General features: G+C 37.2%; 1 protein-coding gene across 3 annotated transcripts in view; it reads left to right on the top strand.

The window, feature by feature from the left end:
* The window catches only part of LOC124304959 (lachesin-like), a 193,282-nt gene that overhangs the window by 13,586 nt on the left and 155,625 nt on the right, over window positions 1–24,071 (top strand). For 2 of the 3 annotated variants that reach the window (XM_046763784.1, XM_046763782.1), the window contains exons 1-2: window positions 5,929–6,412; window positions 19,943–20,083. In XM_046763784.1, coding sequence (XP_046619740.1) covers window positions 20,011–20,083 — 73 coding nt within the window. In that variant the 5' untranslated portion in view covers window positions 5,929–6,412; window positions 19,943–20,010. Of the gene's footprint in view, window positions 1–5,928; window positions 6,413–19,942; window positions 20,084–24,071 lie in introns of those variants that run through there. The other variant, XM_046763783.1, reaches the window with a different exon arrangement.

Here is a 24,071-nt window from a genome sequence, read left to right as displayed (position 1 = left end):
CAACAATAACAATGATTTCTGAACCAGACGAAATTGAAGCCGGTTTGAAAATAAGTCGTTCGCGAACAATTTTGCCAAAGAGTATCGACACGAAACTAGAGAGGAACAGAAATAATTAAAAAGAAAAAAAAAAAAAAGAAAAAAAAAGACAGCCAAATTGCAAAACTAAGCAAAATAATAAGGATGCAAAACAGTCCTTCAGCCCGTTTGCAGTGCATTCTGCAACGGCGTAAAAGGGAAGAAAGAAAGGGGAGGAAATTTTGTCCGGTAAACCAGGAAGCCCATTGTGCTCTGCGCGAATACGAAATTGGCAATATTTTCTCGGTGAAATAATTAGCTGATATGATCTGGAAAGATAACGCCGTCTCTCCGCGAGACAAAAGAATGTTAAGCACTTCATTCTCCTCTGGCGTTCCTATTAAAGCCACAGTTTTTCTCTCTCCTTTACTTTTTTTGTTTTCGTTTTTTTTTTTTTTTTTATTATCCTCATTCTAATCCTTCCGTGGTTTCATCCCTTCTTCCGTATACACGCTACGCGGCTTATTTCCGATTGATAAATAGGACTCGCGGTGAAAGGCTTGCTTTGTAATCGGAAAATTATACCGTGTAATAAACAAACTGTTGTGTTTTTGGGGTACGGATAAAATTCCGGGCGAGTCCTGAATTGAATTCTTGATTCTCGATACTCTGTACACGAATTTTGTATAAAAAGTACTCTGAAATATTCGAAATTCGATTCAAGGTCTGTTTCGTATAATCCCTGAAATTTGAAGCTGTTTTTCAAGTTTGTATTTTAAAAAATGTTTTAAACACTTAAATAAACGTATAAACTCTACTGATTTTTCATACATCACGAAACCCTGTATAGAATCTTTTCTCTAATCTTTGAAACCCATCAAAATTCTGTAATATGTGAGAGAGCTTTCAGAAATCTTTTAGTTCATCTTATACATAGTTTAAATGTTTGTGATACTTCTGAGTGACATGCAGTTATTCCCCCAAATATTTCCACACATTTTTCACGAACGTTCGGTTGAATTTTTTTATTAGAGATAAAAAAAAAAATAATCACCAAAAAAAAAAATGAGAAAACAAAAGAAATGATAAAGAATTCGATCGAGAATTTGTAAGGAAAAAAAAAAAAAAAAACGGGGTGATCGCGAGGATTTTTCCTGTCACAGCAGGCGGTGGGAGATTATCGAAACATATGAGTGATCAGAATTAGGCTGACCCTTGTGAACGCGGTGGGGGATGGAGGTGGATTGAACGAACGGTTGCCAATTTTGGTTGGTTTATTCAATCCGAGTAGCAAAGAAAAGCCTCGGGTGATTATTAAACCGGAACTATAGTGATACTTTAGTTATAGGTTTCGCATTTGTGCGTTTTTCTCGTTTATACGTTGAATTTTCTCGGTCCTGGCAATTTCTTCCTACAAATGATGCGAAAATATTTCACTTGTACGTTTCTCGTTCACACGTTTTTCCCACTTATACGCCGCGTATTCCGTCCTCCAGCGCTGTTCTCTGTTCGGTTATACGTTATTACAGCTGACTTGTAAGTCGAAGCTTTCGATTTGACGTTCAACTTGCCTACCGCTAGATGGCGAGCGCGTTTTCGTGTTTCGTGAACTTTTCTACCGCTGGATGGCGTTGCTTGACAAACGTGCCTTTTCCTGTCCCAAACACGTTCCGGCAAGTTTAGGTCAGCGCCTCGTCTACGGTAAGACGATCTTTACTTACCGCCACTGGATTAATGCTAACCCTTCGAGAATAAACGTAGTTTTTCGATTATGGAGAATACTCCGGGTCTAAATTATCCTGATCCATTTCTGACGAGTTACCATTTCAAATGTACGAGTACGATTTAACTGAAAAAATTCAGAGGTATACCTTCACTATCTTAGAATGCGATAGTGTAGTTTAGAAGTATAAATATGAATCATAAAAATGAAAAAAAAATCTGTACAATGAGAAATTTTGAAGAATTACAGTTTTGGAAGCAAACGGTATGGGCAAGAATGACTCAGTACGTTTTTGAAGGGCTAACCTAGCGCGTGCCGCGGTAAAATGTTCTAATTAATAACATTAGGCGATTTCGCTAGGGATGAATAAAATGACGAGATGATACAAATAAAACCACTAAAAATCAATCATTATTCATCTACCAATCACGAAGGCTTGGAATATTCGGGTATTCGACTCTAACGTCAATCTCGTTTATACACGTCAATGTTGCCATGACCCATGAAAACCCTATAACTGAAGTTTCATTGCAGTGCGCAAAATACGTGATTCCTGCGCTTGTCGCGCATAATATTTTGGCTGAATTAGGGCAGCAAAACTCTACTTTGCGTACCCAAGAATTGAATAAAAATATCTCTTGTTCCTGACTCAACCATGAGGTCAACTTTTTTTACCTCAAAGGCGGGACGAAAGTCGCATATTTTTCCCTAAAACGCATTTGCGGGAAATATGAGCGTAATTCAAAAGTCCCAATTTTCAAACAAATATTACGGCCAGAGTTCAGTCTGAGAAATAAAGTCCTATATTCAACACAGGAATAAAAGTTGACTTTATTCCCTTGTTACATAACGTACTATTCTTGCAGTGTAATTAAGTGATTCAATTGAATTCCCGTACTAGTGCGGAAATATTCTATTTTGCGCCCTCGTTGAGAAAAATTAATGAATTCAATTGTCGTTAGGGTTGGAAAAATCGTGCGAGCAGACGAAGAGGCTGAGACTCGGAAGAACATAGATAAAGTAATTTCGAGAGAACGGGGTGAGCCTTCGGCAAGTTCCTCGATCTCGGGATCCGCATTCTTTCGCGACGTCCTCCAAAATAGTCACCCACCACAAGGATGCCCCTGCAGAAATATTTCACCCGCCCCCGGATATCCGCCCGCAATCCCATCTCCCGCGGCCAATAGTTTCGAGTATATTAACCTAATGCCAAAGCTACGCTGCAAGCCGGGCTCGGCGAAATACGGGGGTGGGTTTTATTGCTAATTCGTTCATTTGTGCCGAATTAGGGGGGAAAAGAACTGATAGCTAGGGGCGGCTATAGACGAAACGAGATGCCTCACCCTTCGAACCGTCGTCGTCGAGAAGCGCGGAGGCGTTGTTGCTCACGGATAACAGCTCGTCATGGATGTTGCGTATCTAATTACACGCCACTCTCCCATGAATATTCACTAATTGTCTATTGGTTTGGGGTCAATTAACTACCCGTCAATTTTCTTCTCCCTGTTTTTCTTTTCCTCTTCCAATTCTTCTTCCGTTTGTCATTGTACGGAGAGGATGTTCCAGCTATGCAGGTAGAGGCATAAATTCCTTGACATATCTCTATTTTTTACCGTAACAAATGAATTTCGCACACCGAGAGAAATTTTCAGTTCCGTTTATCGCCCAGTTCTTAACTATTTTCATTTTTTACCACGATCGAAAAATATAGTTCTAGGTAGAAAATGAAAATTCGTTTTATAGCTGTTACCGGAAAACCGTTACTGTTCTTTCTTATTGAGATCGTTGTTACTATATTTTCTTGTAACCGTTGCGAAAATTTATTAAATAAATTGACGTTAAAGCCTTGTTTAGCTAAAAAAGTAGAGTAAACCTCAGAAACTGATTTTGCGTCGCAATTACCAAAAAAGGATCGACGATAGCGCAAAATAGTTACGCGTACCTCGTTTTTCGTAATTTCAACAACATTCGAACAGTATTTATTAACGATACCTGTTTTACTGAATTTTTCTAGTTACTGTAACAAATGAAATTTTTCTCAGTGTAGTTCCCGGTAGAAAATAACTGTAAAATATTTTTAGCGGTGATCTGAAAATATCTAGTATACGTTTATTACTATTTTTTTTTTTTTTAAATATTACCAGATATAATATGAGTTTTAAAAATATTTGAATTCTTATTGTAACGATACTCTTCTTACGCAGGATTTTCCAGTGATTTGTCTGTAACGAGTGGAGAATTTTATCAGTGTAGATTTTGGGATTTCATCAGATTTCCGGAATATAATCATCACGCTGATTTATTCGAAAAATTTCACGCATATAATTGCAAAAGTACCGCATTCTAAAAAATCCACCGTCACTATTTTCATCAAATTTATGTACATTTCTTATGATACGAAAAAAAAAAAATTTCTCTCCATATATGTTTCGGCAAAGTAGCGACTTGTAAGTTTAAACAAAAGTATTTCACACTCGTGACATTCTCATTTCACCCACTATTTCAAATCATCCTCACCAAGTAATCACAATCGCGTGCAATGTTTATAATACCTGTCCGTCTCTACTTCAAATCCGTGTCGCGAGTCAAAACAAATCTGATCCGCAAAAGCATATCTGTTTATCATCTGCGTGTATTCTCGCCTGTAACTCGTCAGTTATCGTTCTCTTCTTTCTTTGTATCGTATCAATAAATTATCTTCTGTTGATAGTTAAACAGAATCAATTTGTAATCATCATCCCGCCATCATCGATCAATAATTCGCGGATCCCACGTCAACGATCCAGTATCTATAATTGTCACATCTCCGCACAATGTACGAGAAAGTAAAGCTAGATGTCTGCACTGAAAAAAAAAAAAAATGCAAAGTTCAGGTTATTTTTTGCATCAATTTTTTGAATATACACACCTTGCCTGTATTTCTTAAAACTGAATGAAAACAGTCAAACGTATCGGGGTAAAACGGACCCCACAAAAATTAATGAAAGCAAGCTGCAAGAACAGTATTTTTAAAGTACTTTTCATCATCTTAGCAAGTAAATGTCAAGTTTTGTAGATCCAAAATTTTTTGTATGGGATGAAAATCTTTTCTAACATCTACCTTTACTCGATGTATTTCTAAAAATCCATCATTTGAACACTAGAGGCTCGCAAATGATTTAAAAAGAAAGCAAATTATTAAGGGTGAAAAATGAAGTTTGTATTCTCCATATTTTTTTGTCCATATATTTTAGTTCTTCAAGTCTATTTTGTAATTTTTACACATTTATACAAGTCCTAGCGATGAGAGAAAATGTAGGAAATTCCCTGAGATCTAAATATCGAGAATTTTATTATGATTTTTTTTTTCTCGTTTCAAATCGAATAACAAGCTATTCTAATTTCCGTGTCAAATTTCGAATGTCAAACGATCTTTGAAAGAAAATTCTTTTCTCTGGCAGAGCGTCGACAAGACTTTAGATGGAAAATTAATCTAGGGCAGCGAAGAGCGTCAGAAAATTGGCATCGATCGGTGGAAAATTGAAAAAAAAAAAAAAAAAAAGAAAGAAAGAAAGAAACATCCTCGTCCTTCCATCAGAAGCGTCTCCAATAAAAGGGCGAGTCGTTTTTTATTTTTTTTTTTTCTTGTTTCTGTTTGTTCAATATTCTTTGTTCTTTTTTTTTTTTTTTTTTTTTTTCATCCACGGTATCGCCGAACCGCACGCGGCTATCGGTTCTGCTAATAAGACGAAGAATCCTTTACGATACGGGCTCGCATGAGGGTGAAATAAAGTTCAGAGCGCCGCCGCGGCGCGCATCTCGGAACATTTCGAACCTTCTGCGCTTCGGGATTGAAACTGTCGCGTTTAGTCAGCCGCCGACCGCCTCCGGAAAGAGGACGCAGGACGCGCGGGAAAATCCGTGACGTGCAAACGTCGTCGGCGAGTTGCAGCAACCCCTCGGAAAATAGGCCGTGGTGACAGTGTGAGTTTTCGCCACCGTTGATTTGCAGGGTGCGGTAAGGCTGGCCTTGAAAAAAATTTTGCGAGGATAAAAGAATATTTCGAACAGACGAATAAATGGGCGCGAGTGAACAGTGTCGAAAAATAATATAAGAAAGAAACGGATCGCGAAATAAAAAAAATTAAATAAATCAAAAATCTGGGGGGGTGGGGAGGGGGTGAATTTTTCGTTTCTTCGGATCGAAGCGGTTCGTTTTTGTCCTTTCTTTCGCTCTCGATGTTGATCCGGTCTTTCCGGAGGATCGGGTATTTTTGAATAATTTTTTCCTCTCCGTTTTTCTCCCTCTCCGCAATCTTTTGACAAAAAAGTTACAAAAATTACAAAAAAAAGAAAAGAAATAAAATAAAAATTCACCCACCGTGACGTCGTCGCGTGGAATTTTTAACGCGATGAGAAAACACGGTGAACTATTTGACGCAGTAATTCCGCAGTTTATGGGCACGTGGGTAATTACCGCGTGTGTGAATAATAATAACCGGGGATGAATACGGTGGTGGTGAATGTGCGGGGAGGAAATAGTTGAATGAAATTTTGATGATATGGTACAAGATTAGACACGTCAAGGGATGAATAAGTTTGAGAACGATTATCGGTGCGACGATTTACAGTGAATTTTTGCTGTGCTGGAAACGGGGAGAAAGAAATTTGGAGAAAAATTTCACCCCCTCGGTACGTATTGCAATTACTAATCAACCACTTTGCTTGTGCTTTTTTTTTTTCTACCCTAAGGTGTACGATCTTGATTTTCGTTTTTTACGATTTTCTCGAAATATACCGGACGTTAAATAATTGTCAAGTATACGAAATAGGGGTAAAATTTTCTGAAAAATCGATTGCCGATATTTAGTTTCTAGAATTATTCTCTCATTGCTGGAAAAACGCAAACTTAAAAAAAAAAAAAAAAAAGAAAAAACTTCCCAAAATCGTTCAAAAAATGTTTTTTATTTTGTTTTTTTAATTTTTTTATTACGCAAATAAAGGCATTTTGAGCGAATAGTTTCATTTCAAAGTGAACGGGTTAATTCGGCACACATGCCAACTGCAATGCCGATCGTTTCGTCTTCCGAATCGTTGGAATTATACCTTCCCTCGGTTGAACAAACAACCCCCGCCATTTACCGGAATGACAATCCGCAGCACGCCAATTAAAAGTTAAATTAAGCCGCGGCTAGCTTCGCTCACGGACTCTGCGGAATCGGAGGATATCCTGCAGGATACAGGAACACTGCACCCTGCAGGTTTGAATAAATGACGCGCGGTTTAATTTTCAACGGTATTTAGTAACACCGGTCAACAAGAATTTTGAGTCGCTGGTATCAAGACGCCAAACTTTGATTTCTTCCGCGTAACTGATGAATGAAAAAATGGTTTTATTGGACAGAGTTTGGTTTTGTAGAAACCGGAACGATATTTCAGTTTAAAAAAAAAAAATTACCTATTTTCTCAGTCACTCGTCACTAATCAATAATAAACTACAAATGTAAAAGAATCGATAAATAAAGTTTACTTAATCTCATTTTTATGAAACACATTTTCCCTGTTCTTCTGAATAGACAACCATAATATGCATCGAGAGAAATTTTTCGTTCCGGTTACGACTCAGTCCTTAACTATTTTCATTTTTTACTACGATCGAAAAATATGGTTCTAGGTAGAAAATAAAAATTAGTTTTGTAGTTGTTACCACAAAGTCTAGTATCCGTTACTATACTTTCTCATCACGCAAACTTTGTAAGTGACAAATGAAGATATCGGTTGTTATTCGGTGTATAAAATTGAAATTTATTTATTCAAATATAAACTTGAAAAAAAAAAAACAAAAAAACGACAAATATTCGGCAGTATTTTCGTTCCAACCGCAATCGCGGAATTTTAACGATCAAGCTCCAACGTATTTTGACGCTCCTGTAAATCTGGCTCAAATTTCCGGATACTGTTTGTCCTCCTCCCGCTTTTCCTCGACACGGCATTGCACTCTGTGGCAAACATTAATTAAAGCTCGTTTGCGACTAAGCTAAGGGCAGAAAATTCTTTATTTCAGCGAAAATCTGTCGTATAGGAAGAAATCCTCGTCGATGGGATTTGGACAAAACCAGAAACGAATTTTGCCACATTGGGAACAAAGTTGTTTACTGTAACAAAACTCTTTAGTATCTTTTTCAAGTTCCTTCGTTCAAGATCAAGCAGCATAAAATTATCTCAAATTAGCGATGATAATTTTGTCTGGTTTGGAACGATGTAAAAACAATTGCCGTACCTACTGTAAAAACAAAAGACCGATTCGTGTACGTCGGACAAAGAAGGGTTGAGAAAAACTATTGATAAATTGTGAAAAATTTTTATGAAATTCAACGAACTTTACCCAATCAATTTTGTGATTATTTATTGCGCGTTAAATCCAACCCGAGTTTATGATTAGAAAATTTGCAAGTTCGATGCAAAAATTGCCGGATTTAAGAAATGAATTTTTTTGCTTCCCATCAACTGAATTATTCAGTCAAGCTATCGGTTCTCATTACAAAGTAATGTTTTATTTTTAAACTAATTCAACAGAATTTTTCTCACCGAGTTTACACTCAATCTTCCATCAGGATCTTTTGAGGATCTGTATCGTACGTGTATCGTCTATAAAACAACGATATCGTTGTAACTTTGACGTTCTTCTATCGCGAGAAACATCCGACGTGTAATCTGGGAGGTTTTCGAGCGAAGGAAAATGGGCGAAGGTGAAGGGCGACGACGGCAGTAGAGTGTGAAAAGCGAAAGGCATTCCTTAACTCCGTCGAATCACGATCATAATACGCCTTTCGTGCGTCAATTCGCGTCTACGATTCCGCAGTGTTTGCCAAAAATTATTCTGTTAAGCAAGGAGCCTCGTTTGACAGACAATAAAAAAAAAAAAAAAACGAAAAAAGAAAAGGAGAAAAAATTCTTTCATGCTTTATCCTCTCACCTCGAGAATAATGTCGACTTGGAATGAAAAATTCCAAAAATTTACGGACCTGTTTTTGTAATTCGTTAAATTTCTGCGAGCAAAAGTTGAGGATGCATATCGGATTTACAGTCTGAACATTGAGTAAAAGCCTGCAAGCTCCGATCGAAGTCAACTTTTTAAATTTGAAAGAGTTCGTTCTTGAGGTTAGCTCAAGAAAAAAAGCTCGGTTTAAGACAAAAAAAAAAACAAAAAAAACAAAAGCGAAACAATGACAGAGCTTTTCAAAATTTTTCATTCAGTTGAACAGTATTCAACTTACAATCAGTCAAATTGTGTGAAATTGATGAAACTGATGATTACATCAATTGTATGAAAATGAAAGAATTGGAAAAATTAGAACGGTGAAAGAATATTGAAAAAATTTGATGTACGGTGTTGGATTTTTATCGACGGTTGAAAATTTCGGTTTCGCGTTTCTCTCCCTCTCTCTCTTTTCACACGTACGAACCAGCAACGTACAATCGTTAAGCCCACCTTAAAGCAGGCGTTAACCCATAACTGCCGAGTCGTTATTTCACCCAGCGAAGTTTATTGCTTCCGGGTATCTGATACACATCCGTATGATTATCGGCGCTTCATAACTTATATAATAATACAACGCCTATGCCATTTCGGTTCTATGGCAAACAGCAAACGAGGTTAGAGCCGCGATGAAATCGCAAGCCGGAAATAATTTCGGACTTTTGTAATTTATCGTACACCTACTTCCATTCAATTATCGTCCTCGTCGATTTTACCTTATCATTTTCAGTGTGCTTGTTTCTTTTTTTTCTTTTTTTTTTTTCTTTTTATCATATCTTTTTTTTTTTCGTTTCCTTCGACACCGTTTGTTTAAAAATTTCTCGTCATTTATCACGGTAGACGGCGGTAAAAGTGGCAGGGAATTAGAGATGAGAATCGTTCCGGGTGGTTCGCGTATATATAACGTATATTTGTATTTATTATATATATATATATATATATATATATATATATATATATATATAAAACACGAGGCAAGTTATACTAATTAAAAATAACGATCTCTGATGTTAGCGGTCGCAAAACCATGCCTCGCAGCGTTACGACCTTCCGGTTGACGTTTCCGCAAATTCTGTTATATACGTGTATTACCTCGTTTGAAAATTACTAGAAAGTGGCTGAGAGTACCTGCATGGCCGTGGGGCGAATTCTCAACCGCGGTAAACAAGCCGCGGGGTAAAACGGGGCGAAACTATGACTGTGCAAGCTCAATTAGGGAATCCGACTCGAACTGCACGCGCGGCGATCGATCGGAAGATCTTTGAGAACTCGGTGAAATAAGGGAAAAATGTTACGCGACTCCGAGTAACTGAAATTACTGAAATTTCTCGACAAAATTCGATACGCAATACGCTAGTTGATAATTCAAACCCTCTTGAGTTTCATTAGATTTAAAAAATTAATTATTGCCAGTCAAGCGTCGAATTACGGGAGCGAGAAAGTCGAAGCTTAATTAATAGCAATACGACACTGAAAGTTTTAGTTTCGGTTACCACTCGGTTCTTATATATTTTCTTTTTTTACATAGGTATGACATAAAAATGACTTTACTGATGACTCTGATATGATGTCATGTTGTATGACATCATTATGACATAGTACTGACATAAAATTTGACTTTTATACGACGTCATGATTGTGACTTAAGTATTACGTAAATATTATGTCTTATCCCTGTCATATGTGTGACGTCACATCAAAGTCATAAATTTGTATATTATTTACGTAAGAAATAAATCATACATTTACATAAATTAGAAGTCATATTCTGACGTCAAAAGGATATCATAATACCGTCATATCCTTACGCAAGAAACAACTCATATTTTTACTCAAAATTGATGACCGTCATACTTAAGCATCAGCTTCCTAAAGCTAACTAATGTCACGACGGTATAAAAAAAAAAACGATCAACGATACTTTTCTATTGATATATGTTCTATGCTGTATCATGTATTGATTTAATAATTCGTAAGTGGAATTTCACATGACATTTCTTAATTTTTACTTTTATATTTAGTGTCAGAATTTAACTTACCGCAAATTCTCTTTAAATGTATCTTTAACATTGAAAATATTAGGATATTGTCACGAATAAAATATACAAACTAATTTCAAAATCAACTATTATATTGTAATAGAGGTACAGTAACAAAATAATCACTATTTGTAAATGAAAAATACAAACATTTTGACTTTACAACAACGTTCAAACAGTTTTTTTCTAACGATACCTGTTTTAACTCAATGTTTCCAGTTACCGTAACAAATGAAATTTTTCCTCAGTGTGTTCATCTAAAGTATTGTATATTTATTTAATTATTTACATTTTTATACCGCTTCTCGCTTTGCTGCCGAACAATGTCAATGGGGCTTTTTTTTATCTCTCTGCGAAATGTTACTTTTTATCACGACGTTTTTTCCATACGTCGGTAATTATTCGTCAAGTTCACTCTCCAGACTTATTTTGCATGTGTGTACAAATGACGAATGTAAGGCGGTTCAGCCTTCCTCGATTATTTTATTATAACCATCGTCCGCTATCGCGATTGCTAACTTTTTCAACTTCGTCAATTAAATTATGGCTATATGCACAATATAGTTTTAAGAGTCGTGAGTTTAGGGCTCTTTTATTGCTATATTGTTATTACCATTATCAAATCGATCGATCGGCGCGCAGGACGAATGTAAAGGGAATTATTTACCGTCCTATTCTCCGAATTTAACGTATCCAATTACGGATGAACAGGTTTCATGAAACCGATTGAAAGCAATGACGAAAAAATGATAAATATGACAGGATCGAATGAAAATTCATTTCATATAGAATTATACCTCGAATATTTAACCGTCGGTTGGATTCAGTTTTTCCTAATCGCGAGATATTTTAATCGTTCCACGATTATCAAGAAATTTGCTTATGTTTGATTGGTGTAATCGGTTCATCCGTCAAATCGATTAGTACGCAACCACTTGCGAATAAAAGGTAAATGGATGATTTGATCTTGTCGAATAGAACGAATTTCTTACTTCATTTATTTTATTTTCTTTCCCTCGATTAAACGTACGGATCATTGATCAGCTTGTACAATATTTGTTCAATTAGAAGAAGTGTTGGAATTTGTAAGTAAACGAAAGCTGTTTAAATAGTCATCGATCACCCGATAAATATGACGAAAATAAATCTGTCACTTAATTAAATAGAAAATTATTTAATGCAAATACAATTTCTCATCTAAATGAAATAAATGAGATTCTCACATTTTCGGATATAATTTTATTCGGTTGTAACATAGTTTATTCGTTCTTTTACTTGTTTGTTTACTCTTTCTTGTGATCCCCTTACGACCTTATCCATCTTTGAAAGTTTTTGCGATAACTTCAGAGAGTCTGGAGACAGTGAAACAGGACTCTTCGTCTCGCGATATCGAACATATGTGAGCGGGAGCGTGTCTGATATTCACGTGAATTGTCTAGCGGAAAAGATTGCCTCTCCATGTATGGACCTTATAAATCAGGTTTCTCGGCTCTAGTTTTTGACAGCTAAATCACGCCGGGAAATCTTGTATTAGATATTTTTTTCTCGACAGTCAAACTCCCCCCCAACAATGTGATGATATTTTTCATTTTTACTTACTGTTCCATTTTCCATACATCCAGTCGCGATACGTTCGTTCGATAAACAAAAAAACTGCAATTGGGCTAAATTTTGAAAAATGTGAAAAATGAACATTTTTAAACATCGTGGACACTTTGATACTTGCTTATAAATCAATCGAAAAATACCGGCTTGGTCGATTTTCAATATGTCGTTCGATAAGTTATTTGTTCGCTGCCAATTTATCGGTTATGAACTGAGAAAGTAAGAGAGACGAAAATGGATACATAGATAGATAGATAGACAGATTTAGATAGATAGATACATAGTTGAATAGGTGGAAAAACTTGAATAGATAGAAAGAATTAGATAGTTAGATACACAGTTAGACATGTGGATGGATTTGAATAGATAGATATATTTCGATACTTAGACACATAGTTAGACAAGCGGGTGGATAGAATTAGATAGATAAGTTTATATAGGCACATAGATAGACAGAGAGATTGCAGATAGATAGGTAGATCGATAGTTAGACGGATAGATAGATGGATAGATAGATAGATTTAGATAGATAAATACATAGTTAAATAGGTGGAAAAACTTGAATAGATAGGAGGAATTAGATAGTTAGATACACAGTTAGACATGTGGATAGATTTGAATAGATATATTTCGATACTTAGACACATAGTTAGACAAGCGGATGGATAGAATTAGATAGATAAGTTTATATAGGCACATAGATAGACAGAGAGATTGCAGATAGATAGGTAGATCGATAGTTAGACGGATAGATAGATGGATAGATAGATAGATAGAGAGATTTATTATGCCAATGGCAATGTTGGACAAAAAGAAGTTACGTACATAAAGCAGTAGGAAGGCATAGAACAGAGACAAATGTAGAGGTAGAGAGAGAGAGAGAGAGAGAGAGAGGGAGGGAGAGCAACGAATGGCATATATACCTGGAGGTAAAATAGAGGGCCGCGGTATTGCGATTCTGAGATAAAAACAGCTTCTTCTTCCGTCTCGACAAGTGCGAGCAACCGAAAGGCCAATTTCTTCCCCTAGTTTTTTTTTTTTAGTTTTTCCGCACACACCGTTTTTTTTTTTTTTTTTTTTACCCCCTCCTCTTGTCCTCCTTTCATTCTCCTTTCCTCATTCTTTTTCACTCGTTTAGAGGAAACGGTGGGGAAAGAGAGGCGGAAAACGGTTCTCAGCGAACTCACTCGACATCTAATTTCTCAATATTTACCGTTCGTTCTCTTCGTACACTAAATCGCAATCGCGGTCTGAAGGGGTTGCGCCTCGTTTTCGAACTCGTGCAATTTAACAGCGAAGAAGCGAGATACAAAACTGTCGAGTTTCATCCAGACACCCTTTCACTTCTCTTTTTCCCACCGCGCTGAGGAAAATTTTATTTGTTACGGTAGCTAGAAAAATTTAGTGAAACGGGTATCGTTAAAAAAAAAACTGTTTGAATATTGTTGTGCTTTTCGAAAAGAAATTTCGAATGAAAATTATTCATACATTTAAATTGCCCGCGGCTAATTTAAGAAAAAAAAAAAAAAAAAGATACATATAAATTGTCGAAATCACGTTGTTTCGTAACTTCATGGTTCTCGGCAGATTTATTCCATAACTAGTTAATGGATAAAATATTCTCGCTCTTCATAATTTCAATAACTATTCTTCGAATTAGTTTTCTCAGAGGCGAACAAGCATTTTGTTTTTCCATCCGTGCAAATTTTTCCGAAATTTGTTTTCATCCGCCGTCCCATCGCGGAACAAATCGAAGGTGGATCTTCTTTAATTTACCTTCCACCACCATCCGGGGGGTGAATTAGCATCATCAGCTATGTAACGGAGGTGCGGAGAATCCGTCGCGTTATTTCTTTTCGCGGAATGCACTCGATGCCCCGACCGTAATGCTGGGTTCTTATAAAGTCCGGGCCGAAAGAGTTGCTACGAGACGAAACTATCCTGGGGAAATAATGGGCGTCAAAAGCTTTGCCCGATGTTCAACGCCTCGGGCCGATTCTCCGGAGTTTCCGCAGTGGAAAACCTGCCCGAGCTTTGCGGTATCGTCAAACGGAAGTTGGCTTCTTCTTCTCTTCCGCGACGCGAGGCTACCCTCTCAATTTTGAATGTCATGCTTAGTTAGATACCCGTCTTATCTCTCACGGAATTTTTGCCCACCTCTCCCCGCTTCTCGACTCTCTGTCTCATGCTTCGGGGGAATAATAAACCCCTTTGGAAAAGGTCTTTGAATGAAATTTTCAAGGGAGAAAACTACAACGAAAATTTTTCCGAGGGAAATGATTGAGAAATTAAATATCTACTCTCGGGGGTTTTATTCGATTTTTGTCGCTGTACTGTTTTGTAAAATTCATTTCCCGAGTCTGTAAGGAAAAAGAAAATTCAACGACAATCAAGAAAGAGGAAAATTTGAAGTCAAAAATAGTCAAGGACTGAGCGGTGACCGTAACAAAAAATGTCTCTCGTGTGCAGTCTTTTGATTTTCGATACCTCAAATCGCACGTTTCACACAACATGCGTGAGAAAATAATCGCGATAACGACAATATAATTAACGGGCAAGAAATTAGAAACATTCGACAAAAAAAAAAAAAAAAATAAATAAAATGGGAAAATTTTTATTATTCTCAATAAATCTTTCGCCTCTTCGGGTGGCACCGAAAATCGAGAAGCAACCCCTGAAACATATCGCCGGCCGGATCCACCTGGACCTGTATCCATAATACGGATAAATGTTTGTACGCAATGCGCAAACGGGCTTGATAATTTGAATTAAGAAGCACGGCGGCTACCGCCGAGCTCAGAATGGCGGCTACAGCACCTCGGCACCACGAAACAATTAATTCTGAAAACAAAATGGGCGTCCGAGTTAATATATATTTATGTACGTTTATTATATTCGGCCCCTGGTCTTCGCCGTCGTTGCAATGAAATACTTGACGATCTCCGTTTTCAAATTCTACCCTCCGCTAATTTTCCTAATGATATTTTCATATCGCACGTTTATGCATATATGCATATTGTATACATACATATATATATATATATATATACAGGTATACGTGTATAGTACACATCGCACTTGGACGATAATTAATTAAGTTTCTTTTTTTTTTTTTTTTCCACCACTTGTACAGCTGCGCACGAAAAACCGTTTGACGTATTAATTGACTCTATTCATATGCTACATTTATATATATATATATTTAAACTGACGATTCTTTTTTTTTTTTTTTTTTTCTTACATACCCGTAATTTTCGACCGAGTAGTCACCGACCAAATAATGTGTAGCAAAAAAATATTGAAGTTTCCAAAGATTTTCGTTGGATTGTAATTATGTTGAAATTACAGACATGCTTCTTAAAAGTAGACATCGACGAAATATTATTGATCTTATGAAAAAATGTAACGTACCGGGAATATACGAAGAATCGTTCAATTTCGAAACTGGTGGGTGATATTTAACGTCACTTTTTGAAAAATCGCGACGTACTATAAGAGGGGAAGTCTATGAATTACGTCGTCGATTCGAGGGGGAGGCGGAAATTGTGACGTGGTACGCAGAAAGTGAAATTTAGAAATAAATTTTTCGATCCTATTTAAATAAATTCACGTAAATAGATAAAAATAACACAATTATTCGATACGAACATTTCGAGGAATACATAAAATTTTTGCAATGCGTGTGCTTCCTTTTGTTAAGCTGATTTGAGAAAAAACAAAAAAAAAAAAATGGTATCGCATACCTTAAATTCAGGTATTTTTAAATCTGACATACGATGCACGAAAGGGGGGAAAGGTGGTACATAAAAAACCCTAAAAATTCGATGACGCAATTTATGAACGCCTCGTAAAATTCCATTGACAATTGTGAACAAGCGAGTTCAAGAATGTTCAATAATGTTAAAAAATTGCGCCAGATGTTGATCGATGCGAACTGCAAGGTATTTCAAATTTCCAATGAAATCAGGTAGAACTCGCGAACGAAAAGTGATCCGAATTTCGGGAGAACGATCCATCCATGCACCACGATTTTCCAACTGCAGTCCCGAGTCCGGGAAATGTATACGAGTTTCGAGGCGCTGGCGCATCGGAATGAAGCAATAACCGCTAATTTGCGAATCGAATCGTAAATCTGAACCGACGCCTGGTGCAGGGACGCGCCCCCATTGTGCGCGTACGATATGGACGTCTATATGTATGGTGTATCCACACACACACACACACACAAGTGTATATTTATGTATGTATGTATATATATATATATATATATATGTATAAATATATATGCGCGCAGGAGGAAAGAGCAGAGAAATCCATTTGCCAGATTGGATTAAACAATTGGCAAACAGTTTATACAAAACTCGAAATTCGAAATGGTCGAGTGACTTTTACGGTGATTGCTGGTAAAACGATTCGTAATTACGAACAATGGTCACGAGATGTCCGTGGCGTTTTATTGAAAATTACACTGGTTCACGCCGTTTGTACAAATCGGCTGCACCGAGAGAAATTTTTATTTCCGGTTACCGCTCGGTCCTTAACTTTTATTTTTTTTTCATTTTTTACCACGATCGAAAAATTTAGTTCCAGGTAGAAAATGAAAACTAGTTTTATAGCTGTTGACGGAAAGTTTAGTATCCGTTGATATTCTTTCTCGTTACGATCGGTGTCGCTAGATTTTCTTGCAATTGTTGCGAAATTTTAATGCTTGTTCAAGAATAAATTGACGTTAAAGCCTTGGTTAACTGAAAAAGTAGAGTAAATCGAACAAAATTATTTTGCGCTGCAATTACCAAAAAAGGATCGACGATAGCGCAAAATGTTTACGCCCACCTCGTTTTTCGTAATTCTTTCAGTTACTTTAACGAATGAAATTTTTCTCAGTGTGCAACCTTTCCCCGAGTGTAGTGAAATTATTAGAATCTGGCGAAAATTCGCGCTAGAAGATAAAATCCAACGATCTACGGCAGCTATCGGTGAAAAGTTTACTTAGTGTAACGTTCGATCTTCTGAATTTGAGTCCAAAATTTTTTTTTTTCTTTTTCCTGTCGTTGAATATTCGGAGATTCATAAGATTTTCGGTTCTCGCGATTTTCACTACTTTTGACCATGTTCATCTGAGCTTTGAATCAGACTCAAATTCGTGCAAAAAAAAAAAAAAAAAAATCGAGGCGACTTTTACTCGACGGTAATGAAAATTTCTCACAATCAGTTTACGGGTTTCATAACTGGTCACGATAAAATTTCAACGTTATTTGACGTTAGTTTATACATTTTCTCTCAAATTCTGCTGTTTCAACATTTTGTTCTTCTCTCCTCGAGAAGAGTTAATTATGCAATGATAATTCAGATTCACCGTTGATTGATTTTTTACCACAATTTCACGATTTGCCAATTCTTCCTTGCTGAAACAGCTGTATCAAAAAAGGAGAGAGAGAGATAGAAAAAAAAACGAAAAAAAAAGGAAAAACCCAAAAACCAAAAATCGGTATCGAATTCAAAGGTGCGAAATTATGTTTCATCGAATAGTTTGAGGGGGGGTTACATTGAAGGGAAATTAAAACCACGGCGTTGAGCTTTGGACGGCGATGGTAAACATATGATCGGTTCGGCATAATCAAGCGTGCAAATAATCGAGGGTCGCGGGCATTTAATTGCGATCCTATCGGCAGCTGAAGGAGAGCGGCACGGGAGGGGAGGGCGGTAGGTATAAATGGGAGACGATCGGATATATGTGCAATTAAAACAAATGTTGACAGAACCGAACGGCAACGTTCCAATATATCGGCTCAGTCGCGATGCGGAATCATAGGCGAATGCGCAACAAACCGAGTGAAATAATTGGAAAACGAGCAAATCTTCATACACCATTCACCCACCTATGTGTTGCACGAATGCCATTACGGCTGCAGATGCGGATTGTAATTCTATGATTCGCGGGACGATCGGGTCAATCGCTGCGTGAATTATGGGGGTAAACTAAATACCGGGAAAATCATCCTCGAGTAATGTATCTGAATTGACAGAAGATAATCAAATCGTATACTACATCGCCACACTGTACATTATATCCAACCGCGTTTGAAACACAGAAATTCGATCTGACCCCGAATCGTTCACACGTGCATCGCAATTAAATCAGCTTCAATTATCATCTCGATATTGACGCGGTATCGATGATCAATATTGTTGTCCCGTTCGCCGTATCAATGCGGTAAATACCGAGTCAATCCTGTTTTATACCGACGTTATTCAAATTTTTTTTTTCCACAGAATTTACCTGACCAATATGGCACGCTGATATCACGGATGAATCAGCTGACGTTCAATTGTGCGATTATAAAAGTACGGAGAACTTTGCGCAAGCTGCCAAGCTTTAGTTTTATCACATGAATTAAGTGGAGCGCAAAAAATGCGACGAAAGAAGTCGTTTAAAATTAAATACGGTGAGGTTATATTGCAGTGTACTTCTTTACCATCAGATGCCACGGCGTCACATTTTCACTACGACCGATTGCAGTGGCGATTAATTTTTTGTGTCGAGAGATACGGAAAGGAAAAACTTTTTTCGGGGAATTGATATTTGTATCTGTCGATTTCTCGGCTCGATTTCTTACGGTAATTAAGGGGGTATTCTAGTGTAGAGGCATGAATTTGAGGTGTTTTTTGAAGTGCTATAAACAAAAAACAAAAAATATTTTTACCATCCGTTTTTTTATCAGGCGTTTATTATTATTTCACGATTACAAAAAAAAAAAAACAAGTCAAAAAATACAAAATTGAAAGTGCTATGAGTTGTTGAAGTGGGGGGTACAAAAAAAATGGCGCGCCAATGTTGTCACGATTGCAAGCATTTTCAAAATCAGAAAAAAAAAAAAAAAGATTATTAATCTACATAAATGCAGCTATCGTACTAACTAAAAAAAAGTCGAAAAAAAATTTTTTTTTGCCAAATTACGGCTGTCCGAAAAAATAATACGTTTTTTTTTGACTGTTTTGGACGTTTCTGAATTTTTTAAAAATAGTAAAAATTATTATTTCGTTATAATAATAGTTCGTGCGATAGAGACATGTATTGAGAAGATTCTCACCAAATTTCAAGTAAATCGGTTCAATAGAACTTGAGAAATCATGTCAACCGTTTTGAAAAATGTAGTTTTGAGAAAAACGCGTTTAAAGTTTCGAGTAAAATTCGTTCCAGCCGAGCCAGTATTGAAGACGTGTCACTAAAATAGCTATATCTCTGAAAATGATTGAAATTTTGACTTGTCCTTTTAAGGACACATTCTTGAAAGGTTAAGCTTTGAAAATATAAAAAAAAAAAAAATCGATTTTTTCAAATTTCTACACTAGAATACCCCCTTAAACGACGCCGTGATTTTACTCGAGTATCAATGGACGACGTCTCGGTGAAGGACTTCCTGTAGTTGGATATCGGAGAGGTTCTTTTTCCCCCTTTTTATATCATCCCTTCGTCGAAGAGTCACTGCTGAATGGAATATATCCGAGATCTAACTCGGTTTCCTTCTGTTGTTGCAGATGCATTTCGGAGTCTAGCGACAGAGACGAAGAGGCGATAATAATATCGTGGAAAAAGCGGGAAAAACATGGCTGACAGAAGAAGAAGGAGCCGATACCTGACGATCAGCGTTCTGCACATTATAATGATAATGTGTCAAGGTAACGTGAATTCTTATACTGATATAATCAACTTTGATGTTCCAGATTTTATTCCCTCACATTTTTTCTTACTGTGATTACTAGAAATTTTGACTGTTTTAATTTTCTATCGTAATCGAAACATTTAGTTACACAGACAAAGTGAAAATGAGTTTTGTAGCTGTGTTCATAAAAATCTACTATACGTTGCTAATCTTTTTGATTAGAACGACTTGTACTTCATCTTCTCGTAACTTCTGCGATAATTTCATGTTGGTGAAACAATAAATTAAGGTCAAGGTCTTGTCGGGCCGAAAAAAAAATGTACGAACAAGCTAAGCAAACAGATGTTCATGCTGCGATAGTCAGAAAACGTAGTATCAACCAGTATAATTACACTGTTACAAAAATTTAACTAAATATAATGTTCCAGCAGATCGACTTGATATTTGCGTTATTTGTTACATTTATATCATTATTTATATTATATTATGTTCTGTTATAGTAAAGACAGAAATTTTTTCATTTTAATCATTCAAGTTATCATATCAACGTTTAATTCGTAGTTGTTCCTTTTTTTTGTGCTCAATAATAGATTAAAAAATGGTCAAATAAAGTCAAAAATTTTAGTGGACCTGCTGGGATATTTTTTTTTTCCAACCGTGAAATGGACTAAATGGTTATCTGTAATCAAATTTTATCGTTACACCATGCAGCCATGTTTAAACCGTTATTGTAACGATCCTCTTTTTGCTATAATTATCCATTAACCATGAGAAACGAAATTTTTCTCGGTAGGTCTGAATTATTCAGCCCATATGCTTATTAAATGAGGTGCAACGCCAATCTCGGATGGTCGTAACTTGATACAGTGTTAAAGTAACCACCGCCTTAAGCGACGTGACGCACTTGTTACACCGGATGAGATTTCCCCAACTGGCGTCGGACGCGGGATTGAAAGTAGAATCGAGGGACGTTATCGGGAAGTAAAGCCGCGTCGAAAGGGGGACGAAGCTAAGGCGAGAGGGGAATTTAAAATTGAGATTCCCCCGTTTTTTTTTTTTTTTTTATAAATTTCTTTTGCATGTGTGCTTTTTTTACTTTTTTTTGTCTCCTCTTCTTCTTCTTCTTCTTCTTCTTCTTCTTCTAAGGAATTACCGAATTTCTCAGATCCTCGCGGGGGTGAAATTTGAATAATGTTATCGATCGGGGCTTCGCAGCCTCGGTGAAACTGCGGGGGGTGGAGGGGTTTGGTCTAACTGAAATCAAAAGTTCCACAACGGTTATTAAATGGGCGGAGGAAGTTTACGCGTAAAAGTTGTAATTATCACTAAATAAGAAATTACGAAGCAAAATATAACGCGGCTGCGAAGCAACCTCGGAGTAGCCACCCGTCTTATACTGTATATATAGCTCGCCATTCGGGAAGTTTTAAATGATCCGGCCACCCTCTGCTTGAACCCCCACGGGATCCGGCGTCACCCCTTCTCGCTCCGGTGGAATCACCTCGAGGTGCCTTGAAATATCTGTATTAAACTTAATCTACGTCGGTTGATAACTTCGTAATGTACCAATTAAAAGTACAACGGTGGCAATGATTAATTCTTCAATTATTGCTAGGGTCGTGCTTAATTTAAAAACCATCCTCTGTACGATTCTCCTCTTGACGAGCACGCTTCGAGCTGCACTTAAGCTTCGTCGTGCAAAGAATTATTTACACTCTCAACCTCCTTTCGTGGTTACGGTTTCATCGAGAACCAGAAATTCAAGATTATTGGTCTCGGAAGTTGAGAATCGTTCTCTGATGTCTTCGAAAGATGTTGTCAATTTTCCAAATACTTTGTTGAATTTTCAAACGAAAACCTCGTCTATGGGATATTGAAGATACCCTTGGTGTGATCGACATTTTATATGTAATTTATGGTATCGAGTCTAAATATCGCAAGTAAATGATAACATTCGCAAAACACACATTATTATCAACATTTAAAATTTATCGACTTACTCATTGTGTTGCACAGAATCAATACAACGGATTATTATTATTCTAGAAAAAAATGTGTTCGAAACTACAATAGCATTTATAATTGAACGTTGTTGATTTGTGTATGCGTTGATTTCACGTGTGTTTAGATGAATTATGTTGAATGTGTGAGTGTTGTATTTGTCATGTGTTATTCAGACATGTAACGGTAATTTATTAGCCAGAGAAAGAGTATAAATTGTCCAAAAAACACTGTCTCGAAATGTGAAGTGAATCGGTTGGGTCGTATTCGAGTTATTCTTGGCATCGCGAAACATTTCACCTAGGGAAACAGTTGACGTTATTGTCAATAACAATGAGTCTTGCGAATTTATTTAAATTAAAAAAAATGTTGAAACAAAGCTCGGTCTCGATACTTTTGAATAAAAGAAACCGGAATGAAATCGAACAATTGACTTTCGAGATATAAATTTGAAAAATTCACCCGCTCTGAGGTCTCCAGGATGGTTGTAAAATATTGTACAAGGGTCCCGCGGTGTTTCTCGCTTTGTCAAAAGAGCGTGAAGTCACCTTGATATGCATGACGTAACGTTCGGAGTGTATCGCGTCGAGACGAGGGGGTAAAGGAGGCCGTTTCTGTGTGCGATGTCTCCGTAATTTCGGTTCACTTTGAACCTCGCTAATTTAAATACATATTAATGTGCGACACGTGTAGCTCGGCCTGACGTGCAGCGGGACTCCCGCAAGCTCGCCGGGAAACGTTGCGCATGCGCGGACTTTCGCCCGTGTGTAGCGTAGCCAATCAGCGTCACGCTCCATGCATACAAACGAGCTCGTCACACACGTGTCTCGGGGGCGAACGTTGGGTGCCTGCCCTCCCTTCTAATGGATCTTGGATACTGGATACTGGATACTGGGTAGTGGATACTCCGTACACTGGATACGGGTGCTCGTCGCGTACGTCGTGCTCCGTATAACTGAAACTGGATGAAACACAATAACCCTCCTTCCCAGTTATCAGGAACGCCGAACGCGCGCTTGCAGCATAATAAAAAAGGGCCGCGGTTGTCGGGATTCTTCAAGACATACATTATAGAACGTGACAAGAGGAGACTGAGAGATGTCGGATACCTAGAGCGGAACGTGTCAGCTGTAACGAGGTCTCCGGACTATGTTCACCTCCCCGTGATGATCTCATCGTTTTCGATTTGTTTTTTTTTTTTTTTTTATGTCAAGAGGTTGCGAATCGTTGGAAGAGAAGAACGCCATTTGCAAGTTCTCGATGTTTGAGAAAACGATATCGCCGTCACAGTTGTGATCTAGTTTGAGGAACATGGTTGGGGAATGTGTTGTACCTTGAAACATGTCGACGATTTCGACGCGTAGTGATGTTAGTTTAAAAAAGAACGCTGTGAATAGTGAGGTCTATGAATGACTTTCTCGGAGATCCATTTATGCGATGAGTCGCATAGTACACCTAGTGAGTATATCGTAAAATCTTGTCAGATAATAATTGCTGCTTTCACAAGAATTAGTTTGCATTAAATCTCACTTGACGCGTCGTGTTTCAAGGTAATCAAGGTACACGAGGGTATGTTTCAAGTTACACGACGGTGTTGTACCTTGGTGCACATTTCAATTCCTCTTTCAAACTTGGTTACAAGAAAATCAAGCTGTTTGAAGAAATAAACGGGCGTAGAAATGTTTCGTTATGGACAGACTGCTCTTTCAGATGATACCAATTTCACATCGCAATGTTGAAAGCTTTCGATTCTATAGCCTAAAATCGAAAAAGCGTCTTGAGGTACAAAACTTTCCCCTACTTGATGCACTAACCGTACAGTTCGAAACTTACTCAAGGTTTAGACCGAGTCAATTTTGTTTCTGGTTGTTTGAAGTCCATTTTTTGATTTCCATCACAACCATAAAGTACAAATTACAATTCAGCTTTCACTAAACAGTGATTTCCGACTCATAGATCCTCAACTCATATCAAAATATTAAATACCAAAGCATGTAAGTGGT

Source organism: Neodiprion virginianus, chromosome 5 (genome assembly GCF_021901495.1).
Source record: "Neodiprion virginianus isolate iyNeoVirg1 chromosome 5, iyNeoVirg1.1, whole genome shotgun sequence".
NCBI classification, from domain to species: Eukaryota; Metazoa; Arthropoda; class Insecta; order Hymenoptera; family Diprionidae; genus Neodiprion; species Neodiprion virginianus.
This window is presented reverse-complemented; position numbering and strand designations above follow the sequence as displayed.